Raw genomic sequence first — 17,103 nt, 5'->3', positions numbered from 1 at the left:
GGGGGGGAGTGGGGGGAGGGGGCTGCCTTCGGCAACCCCATGTCGGGGCTTACACATGGTAAAGGGGCTAGCTACGCGCCTGTCAAGGGCCTATATATTGTAGTACATGGTCTGTACCCAGACCCTATGTCATGTTGTACATGGTCTGTGCCCATTGCCTATATCATGTAGTACATGGTCTGTACCCATTGCCTATATCATGTAGTACATTGTCTGTGACCAGGGCCTTTATGATGTAGTTCATGGTTTGTGCACAGGGCATAGATCATGTAGTACATGGTCTGTGACCAGGGCCTATATCATGTAGTACATGGTCTGTGGCCAGGGCCTATATATTGTAGTACATGGTATGTACCCAGACCCTATATCATGTAGTACATGGTCTGTGCCCATTGCCTATATCATGTAGTACATGGTCTGTGGCCAGGGCCTATATATTGTAGTACATGGTATGTACCCAGACCCTATATCATGTAGTTCATGGTCTGTGCCCATTGCCTATATCATGTAGTACATCGTCTGTGTCCAGGGCCTATATATATATAGTCTTGCAAGTTTTTACGTAGGAGAGTAAAAATGGCAAAAAAACTAAATTAAAAAACGTAACAACACCGATTATGAATGGTGATTCTAAGTGAAGTGGGATATATAACCAACACATCTGTACTTTAGAATGTATACATGTTGTCACCAGCTTATAGATATACGAGATCTGTTTACTAGTAAATATTTGGCGCAAAGCAAACATGTGATGTCAGCAGCCCACAACACTTAAAATGATAAATGACAATTTGGAAACCGGCCGTGAACTTGAACTTTGATATGTCTACTTCTCTTCTGTGTTTGTAATGTATTGACTGAGATCAGTCCTGTAGAGCAGTTTAGTCGGGAGTTACATATATTTTTTTTAAAGTAGTAAAAAAAACAAGAATCACAGACGACTAAAAATTTAGAAATGTTTTAAACTCGTTTGTCCGGATTCCTATTATCATGAACATTCACCTTACGGACGCTGCTTATACTATTCACATCAATCGCTTTTCCAAAAGATTCATGCAAATGCGAATCTTGACATTGACGACACTTTTGATACTATACTCAAGACTTCATGCACGTGTTTCAGACAAAAACTATCCATGCACAACAGAAAAGTAAAATGTACAAGGTGATTTTCTCAGAAACCCAAATGTCCAAACTGACAATGCATGCAGTATTTACTAACAGTACAGGTGATACACAGTAACTATTATGTATACACACTAATAGATATGCAGCATGACTATTGATATTTGCGACAGCTTTATATCCTGTAGACAAAAATATTGCCCTAAAGCTGTTTATCGGTTGCTTATTGTGTCGCTGGCCCAGTGTGCCGCGCTTACTCTTGCGACCTTTCATCGACAAAGAAAGCTTGCCATCATACGAAAATCGAATTTATTTTCATCATACGCCACCAGGCCTTTGAGGTTTAAATTCGTATTATAGAGATTAAACAGAGTTCACTTTTACAGGTGTCAGAATTCAGATAAGTTTTTATTCCGATGAACGTGTTCGTGGTTTTACATGAATTAAACATGTGCTGACGCTGCATAACTACTTAACTACAGACATTAAGTTGTTAAATGTATTTTAATTAAAACAAAAACAAAAAACAAAAACCTTTCGGAAGTGTATACAGATGGGCGATTATGCAAAATTATTTCTATAGCATCAGGAATTGGGAACAAATGGTCTTTCAGTAAACATCCAATAGTGGGTACATATGCAGTTGAACTATTACTACGCATTAAAGATGATAAAATTGGACAATAACATTATTAAACATCCATCAGTGAGTACAGGTGGGCTATTATAAAACTTTAAACCTTTTAACTAATTAAGCTGACAAATTTTTCGCAGATGAAGCCTCGTGTGAAAATTGAAAAATATCTTTTTTTCTGTTGGGTAAAACATCTATACCACATCTCTCTCACTCTCCATCACGGACCCTTATCTTACTGGAGGCGTCAGCATAATTTTACTCCTTAGAAACAGAGGTTGAAAATAGGTTTGTTTACTTTCATGTTTCGCACGACAAGATAACGAAATCTCTTTCTGAAAAATAAGTATTGAGAAAATGTCAAAACTGGGCAAGCTTTGAAGACAAGTAGTCTCTTTTATCACTCCCTAATGTTCAACAACACCCGAAGTTAACTTAAGATCTTAATATATGTGGTAACACAAGATTGTTAAACCGTGAAACCGGAAGAGGGGGCAAACATTGTCACCATGCTATCCAAACAACGCCTACTTTAACGAAGATCATTGCAGATTCACAGGGGATGATAAAATACCACCCAGTCAACAAATACCCAAAAATGAGACTTGACATCGATTCTACCAACAAAGTGAAAATTGGGCAGTGTTTAAGCCTCAAATTAACTGTACTACACGTTAAGACAGCGGTATAGGGGTGGGTTGTAGCGGGTGCACCAACCTTTCTAAACTTGTTTAACTTTTATACTTTAATACAAAAAAGGGGACGGTTTGAACATTTGTGGAGTAGTTTTTGTTTCGAAAACCCACACATGTTGCGGAATACAGAAAAAAGCGCATTGCTATTTTCAACATAAAACTTTAAATAGCAATGTTTGGCGGACGACGTGGTGTCCTATGACCAATATTGAGGAGTTTCCACGAGACGTCACCTTAGTTGCTTTATTTCACATTCAAAATAAGATGAATGGTTACGTTTCATTCAGATGTGGGAAAACATTTCATTAACATGGATGAATACGATTCATTAAGATGTGTGAATAATCTAAATTAAATGTGTGAATACACCTTATCAGTGTGTATAAACACATTATATTACTGTAAGATCAGCGAAAATACTTCATCAAGATTTGTAAATACATTGCATTAAGTTCGTGAATACACCCATATTAAGATGTGTGAATACACTAAACTGAGATGCATGAATTCGCTCCATTAAAATGTTTGAATACGCTTCAACTAAAATGTGTCGATACACTTAACTGAGATGGAAAACCATTTTCAGATGTGTGAATACACTATATCAAGGTTTGTGAATTCGCTTCATTAGAAGTGTGAATACGCTTCAATTAAGGTGTGTGAATACGCTTGTAGTTATATATTAAGATGGACGAATAACCTCCATTAAAATGTGTAATTAAGCTTCATAAAGCGTGTACATAATTTTGAGTTCTTTTCATTAAGTTGAATAACACTTCGTTAAAATATGAATACTGTAATAATTGTTTTTAAGACACTGGCAATAACATTTCAATAGTGATGGACTGTATTCTCCACTGTTAATGGTACACATTAATGTATTTATTTCTCGGCATAACAAACCGTTACACAAGTCGAAACAAGTCAAATTGCCTAGAATGTTAAAATATGTAAAACCGCTGTCAGGTGAAACAAATTACTAAATTGTAGGTTTTCTGTTATACGCGGTAAAGGTATTTTTCTTTTCTTATCGTTTAAGATAATCGTTTAGCTGCAGGTGATCTCGGTACGTCTAATTATCACAGGTAAAAGATAGCATACAGGTGTATTACAAATATTGTGAAGAAGGTTGGGTTTACGTCAAGGCGAGTTCCCTACCTGTCCGGAACGCTAGGAAAGAACAAATATGCTGTATCATATAGCCTGACCGTAAGAGGTGACTAATGTGTCCCTACCCCCTTCAGAACCAGGAGATTTCGTCTGTGCTCTCGTCACAGATACACAGAAAATTATCCGCCGCCTCACTCCCACCCCTCTACAACGTTCATGTCCTCTAACTTCATGTTCTCTCCCCGACTCTTTTTTAGTGGTATCTCTGTTTGTATATCTGGGAAACCCGTTGTCAGAATAGTATGACCTGCATGATTGTCGTGTTACTGTGCCCGAGATGATAAAACATTTCAGCGAGGTTATAAAGTGGCCTCTATATGGCGGCATCGTCTACAAAATTACTAATTGTTTGGAGGGTGCACACAATGGAACAAACGACAGCCAATATGCAGTCGTTTAGCCATAATAAAGCAGATGATACCACCGGTATCCTATGTCAATTCGAACGGTGTCTTGTAAAGTAGAAATTAAAACCATTTACTCTATTAGCAAGATAATGAACTGTAAATGGTTCATTTATATTTCCATGCAGAGTCATTTAGGAAAGAGATTAATATGTATATCAATCTGTCAGTCTGAAATAAACTCCGAATTCGACATAATACTGAGCTGCCTGAGGATGTGAAATCAAATGAATGTTCAACATTTATAAACAAAAATTACTGATAAATAAATCGCAAGCTTTCACATGAATATGTCATGTTCGTTAGTATAGCGGTAGCGGATCGCAACCTATTTACAGGTCATTAATTCGTTACATAAACACTGTATAAATAGAGTTTAATATCATTAAGTTGACAGAAACTGTATAACAGGGTCCTGGTAAGGAAGGTGGGTAATAGGTAACGTATATATCCGGCGAGAAACGCTTGTCGTTCACCTGTCTGAGTTTGATCGGGCCATCATTCATTCAAAGCGTTATTAGCTTCCCAAATAAAAAAAATCTATAAAAATAAATTTCTTTTCGCCAAAATAACCTGAACTCATATTATTTATGAGCTTGTTTTCAGGAAATTACTTGCCACTCGCAAAACAAATAAATGAATTTATGCTTTTCTTGAATTAACTGCAAATCAAAATGATTTTTTCTAACTTATAAACTTTAAGCTGCGCATACATTATCATTTTGGTTCAGGTATCAGTAATTATCGGCCGAGAGATAAAGATCATGACGGTGGTCGGAAAGTCATTGTATATTGATACAGGTATCTACACTTACGTATACACACTGACGTGGACTAGCTTTGAATAGAAATAATCTATTAAAATAAATAAATATATATACAGTATATATTTAACATTGTATCAGAATTTGATAAGTAACGGATTTCTTTTCATTTGTTATTTGTTATGCAGAACTAAGACGAAAATATGCTAAAAAGCATAAGTGATAAACAATAATCTTGGTAAAAAAATAAATATTCTGCTCTTCAGCTATGTTCAAAAACCCGGTAATCACATTTGTTCTTTGTATATTTTAAAAGTTGTGTATCTGATATGTCCACGTAAGGCTTCAACTTAGCACAATACAAGCTCAAGTGAACTAATAAACCGTCTAATGTGCAGAACAGCCCAGGGCGCTTAATGCAAAGGCATTATTACATGTTTTTTAATCATATACTCAAGACTGTTATTCATTTAAGGATTGACCTTTATTTTGACGGCGTATACGGTAGTATTCTATGGCGCGCGTTGTTGTGTGGCTAAATCATCAGTGGACACCGTCGTCATATGACGTTAGCTGTTGTGTGGCCCCATCATCAGTGGACACCGTCGGCATATAACGTTAGCTGTTGTGTAGCTCCATCATCAGTGGACACCGACGTCATATGACGTTAGCTGTTGTGTGGCTACATCCTCAGTGGACACCGTCGTCATATGACCTTAGGTGTTGTGTGGCCCCATCATCAGTGGACACCTTCGTCATATGACCTTAGCTGTTGTTTGGCCCCATCATCAGGGGACACCGTCGTCATATGACGTTAGCTGTTGTGTGGCTACATCATCAGTGGACGCCGGCGTCATATGACGTTAGCTGTTGTGTGGCTACATCCTCAGTGGACACCGTCGTCATATGACCTTATCTGTTGTTTGGCCCCATCATCAGTGGACTCCGTCGTCATATGACGTTAGCTGTTGTGTGGCCACATCATCAGTGGACACCGTCGTCATATAACCTTAACTGTTGCGTAGCTCTATCATCAGTGAACACCGTCGTCATATGACCTTAACTGTTGTGTGGCCCCATCATCAGTGGCAACCGTCGTCACAGACCTTAGCTGTTATGTGGCTTTGCCATCAGTGGACACCGTCGGCATATGACGTTACTGTTGTGTGGCCCCATCATAAGTGGACACCGTCGTCATATGACGTTATATGTTGTGTAGCCTTATCATCATTGGACACGTCGTCACAGACATTATATGGTGTATGGAACAATCGTCAGTAGACACTATCGTCATATGACCATTGCTGTTGTATAGCCCCATCATCATTAGACACCGTTATCATATGACGTTAGCTGTTGTGTAGCTCCATCATCAGTGGACACCGTCGTCACATGACGCTAGGTGATACACAGGCACGTTAATACGAAGCTATGAAGCATTGGTGAACGTGGTTGATCCTGATGGAATGCTATAGGAGCGCTACAGTATTGAGATCTCCACCGAATCAATACTCCATCACCGTACTTGAAATATAATGTCTTTATAATCACTTTATCGATTTTCCTCTTCAACTTACGTGTGTATCAAAGTTCATAAATGCTGCAAGAACAACTCATTACTTATTTTATGGTGAGAGTATTTATTTACACTAGACGCTGTAAGACCCATTCATCATTACTGTGAAGGGTACTTTCCACACGGATGAGTGGGGCTTTGACATTCGCGGGTATACACTGGGTATTTAGAACTAATCAATGTACCACACAGGATTCAATCTTGCTCCATATCCAGCGCCGAGAGCGATATATTGATGTATGTCCCATACGGAAAGATCCGTCGATTTTTTCATAAATCTGTGTAATCAGCTTCCCAAAGTCATTCTATCTGTCTGTAAAGTTTATCCAACCTCCTCATCGGTCGCTTAACCTGTGTGTAACGGCGACCTCAAAACTGTCACTTAACCTGTCCAGTATGGTCAGCCGTCTCATTTTTTGGTCACCTAAACTGTCCGGAATTTTCGAGTGGATAAGAACTTTTCTATCATGATCAGCTTAAAATACACCACACTTTACATAACTAGACCAGTAACTCCTCAGATTACAACACACATTACTAGACCAGTAACTCCTCAGTCTACAACACAATAAACATTACTAGACCAGTAACTCCTCAGTCTACAACACACTAAACATTACTAGACCAGTAACTCCTCAGACCTCAACACACTAAACATTACTAGACCAGTAACACTTCAGACTTCAACACACTAAACATTACTAGACCAGTAACACTTCAGACTACACCACACTAAACATTACTAGACCTACATCACACTAAACATTACTAGACCAGTAACTCCTCAGACTTCAACAGACTAAACATTACTAAAACGGTAAATCCTCAGACTTCAACACACTAAACATTACTAGACCAGTAACTCCTCAGACTACAACACACTAAACATTACTAGACCAGTAACTCCTCAGACTACAACACACTAAACATTACTAGACCAGTAACTCCTCAGACTACAACACACTAAACATTACTAGACCAGTAACTCCTCAGACTACAACACACTAAACATTACTAGACCAGTAACTCCTCAGACTACAACACACTAAACATTACTAGACCAGTAACTCCTCAGACTACAACACACTAAACATTACTAGACCAGTAACTCCTCAGACTACAACACACTAAACATTACTAGACCAGTAACTCCTCAGACTACAACACACTAAACATTACTAGACCAGTAACTCCTCAGACTACAACACACTAAACATTACTAGACCAGTAACTCCTCAGACTACAACACACTAAACATTACTAGACCAGTAACTCCTCAGACTACAACACACTAAACATTACTAGACCAGTAACTCCTCAGACTACAACACACTAAACATTACTAGACCAGTAACTCCTCAGACTACAACACACTAAACATTACTAGACCAGTAACTCCTCAGACTACAACACACTAAACATTACTAGACCAGTAACTCCTCAGACTACAACACACTAAACATTACTAGACCAGTAACTCCTCAGACTACAACACACTAAACATTACTAGACCAGTAACTCCTCAGACTACAACACACTAAACATTACTAGACCAGTAACTCCTCAGACTACAACACACTAAACATTACTAGACCAGTAACTCCTCAGACTACAACACACTAAACATTACTAGACCAGTAACTCCTCAGACTACAACACACTAAACATTACTAGACCAGTAACTCCTCAGACTACAACACACTAAACATTACTAGACCAGTAACTCCTCAGACTACAACACACTAAACATTACTAGACCAGTAACTCCTCAGACTACAACACACTAAACATTACTAGACCAGTAACTCCTCAGACTACAACACACTAAACATTACTAGACCAGTAACTCCTCAGACTACAACACACTAAACATTACTAGACCAGTAACTCCTCAGACTACAACACACTAAACATTACTAGACCAGTAACTCCTCAGACTACAACACACTAAACATTACTAGACCAGTAACTCCTCAGACTACAACACACTAAACATTACTAGACCAGTAACTCCTCAGACTACAACACACTAAACATTACTAGACCAGTAACTCCTCAGACTACAACACACTAAACATTACTAGACCAGTAACTCCTCAGACTACAACACACTAAACATTACTAGACCAGTAACTCCTCAGACTACAACACACTAAACATTACTAGACCAGTAACTCCTCAGACTACAACACACTAAACATTACTAGACCAGTAACTCCTCAGACTACAACACACTAAACATTACTAGACCAGTAACTCCTCAGACTGCAACACACTAAACATTACTTGACCAGTAACTCCTCAGACTTCAACACACTAAACATTACTAGACCAGTAACTCCTCAGACTACAACAAACTAAACATTACTAGACCAGTAACTCCTCAGACTGCAACACACTAAACATTACTTGACCAGTAATTCCTCAGACTTCAACACACTAAACATTACTAGACCAGTAACTCATCAGACTACAACACACTAAACATTACTAGACCAGTAACTCCTCAGATACAACACATTACACCTTTTTGAGAGAGAAAAAAGCATAACTTCCCAGACCACACCACATTGAATCTTTGCAAAAATATCACCCCTGCAGGTCGGGGAACGAGAAAAGAATAAACCTGCTGTTACCCACTGCATGTATAACTAATGTGGAAACCCCCTGCAAAATCAAAGATTTAGTTTTGTGCCCTCTACTTAGGGACACAAAAGCGACCAAAATAAATCTGCTGCACCAATTGCAATAGTTGGGATCTTTATATTTCTCTCTACCTCTAACTACCTTTTATTTCCTAGCGCCTTGCCTGGGTGAGGAAGACAATGGGTTCCGTCCGCAGGCCGGGACATCCCAAAGTCGTTAGAAATGGTAGTTGTTATTTCCCTCCCTGCTAATTAACGTTCAGCATTAAGGGGAATGACAACAACTGGTTCACCCTTTGTCAGTATAATGTGACCGGGCGGAATGCTGTGGTGGGGGCCTTCGACATGGTATTTCAGTGAGATAGCGCTATAAAGTCGGCATCAGATCCGTACTATCACCAGGAGCTAAGTACACCAACATATCCTGTCTCCAGCACACATACACATATGCACGCTTTTACACCACACATAGAGGCACGTCCTTAAATTACCTTAGCTGTTAATAGGACGTTAAACAAAATAAAACAAAAGCAAACCAAATTGTAGAAAGTAACGCCACAGACTACGCCACATTGAACATTTCTAAATCCAAGACGCCAGACTTCACCACATTGAACCTTTGAAGACAAGTAACGCTACAGACTACACTACATTGAACATTTCTAGACAAGTAACGCTACAAAAACACGCTGCATGTTTCCATATCATTGCAAAATATTATTTTGCGGACAGTATATCCGTCCAAGACTCAGCCAATCTGGAGAGAACGATGGATATCCAAAGCACGCTAGGCTCAGCACACTGATTATTTCCCGTTAAACTGTTTTGAGAAGTTGTCTTTTTCAGACAGACAGACAGGCAGACAGTAGTCGTTCTAGGAGATGTCTTTACTGACGTGTATTGCTATAAAGATTGCCCATATTTTATTAAGATGAAGAGCCGGACTGGAGGATTTAATCATCGCACTTCGAATAGGAGGGATATTCGCTTTTCCCTCGCCTTCTTTCTTCTTTTAAATATCTTTAACTCGAAAACGCAGAAGAATGAAACCGGACATTGTCTCTAATAACAGATGGTTCTATATACTACCAACTATGTATAAAGGCCACACAGAACCATTAGCATTACACCATCGTGTTTGCAAGGTAACGCCGTAAGCAGAGTTCGGTTACAGTAACTTTGGAAACCTCCAGAGTGCGCTGTTTGCGACAATGGAGTCCATACCATCGGTTCTCCAGTGGTTAACATGATGGTCGTATACAACCATACCTGTTTCTAACGGTAACAATTATATAGCCTGAAACGTTATCCTCTCGGCATTGTCATTTTAACTCATTTGTGGAGCGTTCATACGACAACCTCCAGTAATTCCATTTTACAGATAGGCGTTACGTAGGTTTGTATGCAAATGACAGTTATTGGATAACCGATAACTCAACCAGGCTAAATTTAAGCGATTGATTTAAACTTCGGTACATTGTCAGCTTTAAATAGAATGCTTCAAATAAGATTTTCTTTATGAAAATACATAAATGACCTTTTCTGGGAGAGACTAAATCGTATGAAGGGATCCTGTATGGTTGTCTGACAACGAACACGTTTAAAACAATACATAGTATTGTTACATAAACGTGTGTATGCTAACAAGACTTTCTGCCCAGACCTTTCACGGTTATGTCAACACTACAACGCCCCATCAGATGTTCTCAGCTTCATCAGTTATATCAATACGTGACATGGACATATTGGTGTCTGGTTTTTTCTTGGCAATCACAAAATGTTTTGGAACCCTGCCTAAGGCACTGGCATAATTTTTAGTTTCTATGGCAATGCAAAAAAAAAAATCATAGAACTAATATATTTCTTATCAGTGCTACATGAAAAATAGAATATTGTCTTTTAAAATTATTTTTCATCTTTTCTTATAATAAGATTATAAAGTCCCTAACCGTCGTCCACAAAATTCTTTTTTCAAATATACATATATTTCCTACAACCACTACAGGTTTTCCTACTGTGCCGGTGGAGGAAAGATACCTGTTGTTACCCACTGCATGATTGTAAGAGGCGACTAATAAGGGGAGCCCCTGCAAAATTGGGGATTAGCGTTTGCGTCCTCTAATTGGGGACACAAAAGCGACCAAACTTAATCTGCTGCACCCATTGCAATATTTTGGGATTTTGCTATCTACTTCTAACTTTCGTAGTGCCTTCCTTGCAATACCTCACTTTTGGTTTTAATGTTGAACGTTCCCCCAGGTGATAATGAGGAAGGCTATGGGTTCTGTCCCTAGGCAAGGACATACCAATGTTCTTAAATATGGTAGCTGTTACTCCCTGCTTAACGATCGTCAGTGAGAAAAATGGCAACAAATGGCTCACCCGTTGTCACAATAAAGTGACCGGGTGGGATGGGATGCTTTGCTGATTGCCTTCGGCATGGTATTTCAGTGAACTAACACTATAAAGGCGGCGTCAGATCCGCGCTATCGCAAGGAGGCAATTACATTAAGATGCCTTGCCTCCAGCATACACATGCTCACATACATACACACATGGAGGCACCTGTTAGGAGTTGGTAGACATTACTGGCTACCATTAGTGGGTAAAACCCGGGACGTGTTAATATTAATTGGTCAATATTTTAACTATGTCGTCACGTAATAATGTTTTGCGACGTCATCGTCCATTGTGACGTCATGATTCATGCCAATAGTTTTCCCCCGTCGGAAACAGACCTACAAGTATGTGCAATAGACTACGAGGGAAACAGGTTGTTTTCTAGATACAATATGAACGTTATGTGTGTGTGGGGGGGGGGGGGGGGGGGGGGGGACAGGTCCACAGAGTTGTGGTGGCTTTTTATGATGTTTATCTAACTTCACAAGTTAAATTTTATTGTTAAAAAACCCACTCGGTTAACAACTTGTCTTTTTACATTTTGAAAACTAATTAATCCGAGTGTGGTTAACGTGATAACCAGCCACCACTCGCTGGAAAACCTTTAATTTCAATGTACCTTTATATTATGTCAGGTGGGTCAATGTCCGTCGTAGTCGTGTCCATTTATCACAATATTTCAAATTCACATCAGAAGAGAGAAAAAATCAGTGACCGGAAAACCAGGACACGCTCCAAATGTACGGGATCTCGATTAGTTTGACTGGACAAAGTGACCTGATGTGACCCGAGGTAAAGGATGATGACGGAATAAGTGGTAAGCGCCCTTTGTCCATACACTGAGGCTAATTAGAATTTTATAAATTTATCAGGTAGTATCAGCCATATATTGTTCATAAAATGAAATTGAAGTCTGAATACTTTCGTTAGAGATAAGGGTTTTGGTTAATTGTGTTCAGAGGAGTGAGGTTATACAGAAACAGTCCTGATGTTTTAAAAACACGAGTTATATCGTCGCCGGGATGGTGATGTGTCATTTTAATAAATAGAAGAAAAGAAAACCTCAAATTCTGTTGGTTGATTTACAAGATTGTTATCTGAACTAGACCCATGTACCCGGATTTCTAAGTAAGGTCTGATAACATTTCTGATAAAGACTCACTCTTCATAGTATTACACGCAGGTATCAATTATGCCGGGAATTAATTATCAAATAAAAGAAATAAAAAAAACGACAATTACAAATGCTTGAAGCTTGAAACAGACACGATATAGAAAATAGAGCTATTTCCCCAAAAAATGGCTCTGATCCCAACAACACCTACTCCATGCCAAAAACGTTCTGCCCACACATAACCCCATCCCCCAAAAATATACATGCCAAATTTCATCCGTATTAATCCGCTTTAAAAAAATCCATAAAAGTTACATGTTTAGGGAGGGGCCCAAACAAGGAGCAGTCTACAGCAAGTTTTGAAATTGTACATTAAAAACATTTAAAATATACAAGTAGTTTTCGATATAACCCATGAGAAAGTTTCAAACAGTATGTCGTCCTACCTCCGGCCAACTAACCAACGTGGATGTTTCGTGGTGATGACATTAGTTTAGTCAATATAAGGTTTGTATTGTTTGTCGACATTGTTACAAAAGTCACACAAGTTATACTTGTTTAAAGGAAACTCGTTCTGTATTGTTATTATTATGTATGGACACACTACACTACAGTGGAGGGCGTATTCCCACTGTTTGTTGTTATAGAGGATACAGCTACGTCTAGTCCTGTCATCGTCCTAACATCTAATTAGCGAGTCAGCAACAAATAGGTAGTCCTCTTGTAAATAATAAAACATGACGATAAAGTCATATGTAAAAAGACGTTGGGATATTCCTAAATACCCGTCAAACACCAGTAAAAAAGCATGAAGCCCACTTACCTGTCCTTCGCCATGATGCTTGTTACTGCCTTATGATTATCGAGCGCGAGCTGACCCCTGACCTCGAATCACGATGATCAAATTTTCCAGGTAGGACCATTGTCGTCATATACCTGTACACCTGCGATCGATCACAAATCCACTGTAACGTACTTTTTATATCATCTACACACAGGGGAAAAGTAAGACTCGGCTTGATATGGGTAACGCGAGCTTACGTTATGATGATTTTCTGATAATACCTGGCTGCGCCTGAACATTGGAACAGCTGCTGTCATTTGCATATATTTGACTCGATCAATAGACAGAGGAGGCAACACCGCACGAGTTAATACCCATTATATGATGCGGAATGCGTCTACCTGAGATTTCCCCCGGCGACGATGGAATACTTGTACGGAGAGAAGCAAGGATGAATTGTCTCCCCTTATTATTACTTATCCTGACGAGACTGCTATTTTGTTTACATGAGCAACAGTTTACTTATGTCCTTTTAAGTGAATACTCGTTTTCTAAAATATTAAATTTGTTTCTGCTCACTTTTATTTTGGATAATGTATAATTGTTTACAGTTAATTTTTAATTGTGTTATGTTCAAATATCTTTTTGTTTTCAATAACACTAAAAAAAAAAATGTTTAATAAAAATTTTTATAATATTAACGGTGAGCTATGTTTAAATATGTTTTCCATTTTAATAATAACGGTTGGATGTTGTGATTTAAACGTGTATCTATTTTGTATAATCCTGATAACTGTTTTTTCTGTATAATCGTTTTCTGTGATACAGTTTACCTTTGTTTAACTGTGTGGATGCAGTCCCTACACCACAGGTGGCTTGAGTTAACTAGTTTTAACTTATATAATGGCGTACCTTAAATTGTCTGTTTCTTTGTATGGGTTTAATGGCCCATCGACAACTGTGGTCATTTAGGGCCATGTTGCTTTCTGTTGTTGTTGTTTTTTTAAACAAACATGTGAGTAGCGAAGATACAATCAGATAAAAAGCTTCATTTTAAAAGCAACGAATAGATGATATGGACTATGTGATATATATATATAGCGTCAAAAAGGGTAAGGTGGGTTAAAAGACATCAGAGTCTATAGAATAGACCGATGTCTTTCAAATAGTATAATGCCTTCGAGTCCACGGAACTGAAAAGAGTTTTCATATCTGGGACTCGAAAGTTGTGAACACGAATGTGTTTAAAATCGGAACATTCTATTAAAAAATGTTCCACTGAAAAAGGAGTGTCACATGCGTGGCATGAAGGTGGATCTTGTCGTTTTAAAGGGTATGAATGAGTAGGATATGTGTGCCCAGTACGGAGCCGAGCGAGGACAACTTCCTCTCTACGATCTTTCCGACTGGGAATAGATGTTTTAAGTTTCGGTTGTAATTTAAAAAGTTTGTTGCTGGTCTCGAAAGACCAGCGTTGCTGCCATTCATTTTGAATGGCTGTACGAATAATAGGTTTAAAATCTGTATATGGTAGTTTGATATTTGTTTTTGGAGATTTAATGCATTTTTTGCTTCCCTGTTAACAAATTCGTTGCCATTAATTCCGAAATGGCTCTGAATCCATAGTAAAGTTATTTTAGACTTTTCTAAGATACGAGATATTCGAAGAGCAAGGTTTTGTACGAGTGTGTTTTTAGGATCTCGTAACTGTGATTGCCTTTTTAATGCTGTGTTCATCGATATGGTCGAGGGCCAAACCAATGGCGCATGCTTCGGCAGAAAAAAATTGAGGCGATCAGTGTTAAGTTGTGTATGAGAAGGGTAATTTGAAATGCATTCACGAAAGGTGGATTTGTGTTCTTCGGGCATAACACTTGATTTCTCTCGCTCATGTAATGTAAAGTTAAAATCAGGTGTTTGAATGGTCCACGGAGGAACATCAGATATGCTAAATTCAGCTTTATCAGTCAACTTTATGTTGGGTTTTGCGTAAAGATATTTTGGTATTTTGGGTTGAATACTTGGTCGAAAGCAGGATTTTTAGGGTTTGATTTTAATTGAGCTGCAAACTGTAATGCAAGTTTTTTCCTTCTGTCATTAAAGGATGGTTCATTCGCTTCCTTTTACATGTGTTGTTCGAAAAGCTCCAATGGCTAGACGAGTCTAGCATCTGCAGGTACGAACTGCGCGCCGACCCGTATACCATAGAACCATAATCTAGTTTTGTTCGAATAAGTGATCTGCATAGGCGCAGAAGCATTTCCCGATCCGCTCCCCAATCAGTATGAGAAAGGACATGTATAATGTTTAACGCCTTGGAACACTTATTCTTCAGATACTTTATATGTGGTATGAAAGAGAGTTTCGAATAAAAAGTGAGGCCGAGAAATTTAGTCTGTTCAACAACAGGAATTCTAGTGCCATTGAGTGTAAGATTTGGGTCATTGTGTGCTTTTCGTTTTTGACAGAAATGCATGCACACAGTTTTAGATTTAGAGAATTTGAAGCCGTTTTCGTCTGCCCAATTTTGCAGTCTGTCTAAACTCTGTTGAAGTTGTCGTTCTATCGTGTGCATGTTCTTAGATCTGTAACAGATCAAGAAGTCATCCACAAATAACGACCCTTCTGTTAATTGACCAAGACATTTGACTATATCATTGATTTTAAGACCAAACAGGGTGACTGATAGGATTCCACCCTGTGGGCTCCCATATCCTGTTTAGACGTTTTAGAAAAAGTTGAACCAACACGGACTTTGAAGTGTCTATCTGATAGGTAATTAGATAAAAAAAAAATGGGTAGGTTTCATGATGCCATACTGCCATGTAGTATCATAGGCCTTCTCAAGATCAAAGAACACGGCCAAAGCCTCTCGAATGAATGTCTCGAGTCTGATGAGATGGTCAGTTGTCCCTCTTCCGTTTCTAAAACCACTTTGAAGAGGGGATATTATATCGTTTGCCTCGAGAAACCAAACCAGTCTTGTGTTTATCATTCGTTCTAAAGTTTTACATACAGTCAGAGAAATAGGACGATAGTTGTTTGGGTCAGTAGCATCCTTTCCCGGTTTTGGGATAGGTATGATTGTGGAGTTCTTCCACGAATCGGGAATTTCGTACCTGCAAGGTGTCCTTATTTGTTAAGATTAAAGACAAATACGTAATGCTGTTTGTAAACGCACCTCGCATCTATAACCTGGGTTAAGGTCAAATTCATTCAACATTGATACATGTAGCAAACACAGGCTAAATATCCTTACACTTCACTTTATGAGCCTTTGATGAAATGTTTTAACTCAATTAGTTTTCGAGCGACCTTCAAAGTTGGTCAAAATCATTATTTGAACAAACTTGATAGTTTTTAAACATCTTGTTAAGGTTGGTAAGAATGAAATATAGAAAGGCTACGTATCACCATCAGTAAGTGTTTATGTGTGACTTAAGCGATGACAAGTAGAATTTGTTTTTTTCAAGTTTTTTTTTATTAACACTCCGACACATAATATGTGTTACATGAGGAAATAAAGTTTCGGATATGGAAAATGAAGTACAATATTCATATTTATATACACATGTAAAACTGAAAGAATGGACAGTTAAATTTAGAACCGGTACGGTATAGTAACATGATATGACATACAATGGAAAATACAAAGCAAACATAAATAAACATACATATAATTCCCAAGTTATTTAACTTTTAACAGTTATACATATGCATCACTCACAATAGAGGAGCCATTTTGGTTTGGAAAATAGAAAACCCTGTCAGAAGTCGTTGATTGCATAATGA

General features: G+C 38.4%; 1 protein-coding gene across 1 annotated transcript in view; it reads right to left on the bottom strand.

Annotated features, from left to right (window-relative positions):
- The window catches only part of LOC110445651, a 32,687-nt gene extending 19,087 nt beyond the window's left edge, over positions 1-13,600 (bottom strand). Inside the window, exon 1 of the mRNA XM_021490372.1 lies at positions 13,351-13,600. Within this exon, the coding sequence (XP_021346047.1) occupies positions 13,351-13,364 (14 nt within the window). The 5' untranslated portion in view covers positions 13,365-13,600. The remainder of the gene's footprint in view (positions 1-13,350) is intronic.
- Positions 13,601-17,103: the final 3,503 nt, after the last annotated feature.

This window comes from Mizuhopecten yessoensis, unplaced genomic scaffold, assembly GCF_002113885.1.
Source record: "Mizuhopecten yessoensis strain PY_sf001 unplaced genomic scaffold, ASM211388v2 scaffold2329, whole genome shotgun sequence".
NCBI classification, from domain to species: Eukaryota; Metazoa; Mollusca; class Bivalvia; order Pectinida; family Pectinidae; genus Mizuhopecten; species Mizuhopecten yessoensis.
Note: the sequence above shows the minus strand (reverse complement) of the source record. Positions and strands in the feature narration are given on the sequence as shown.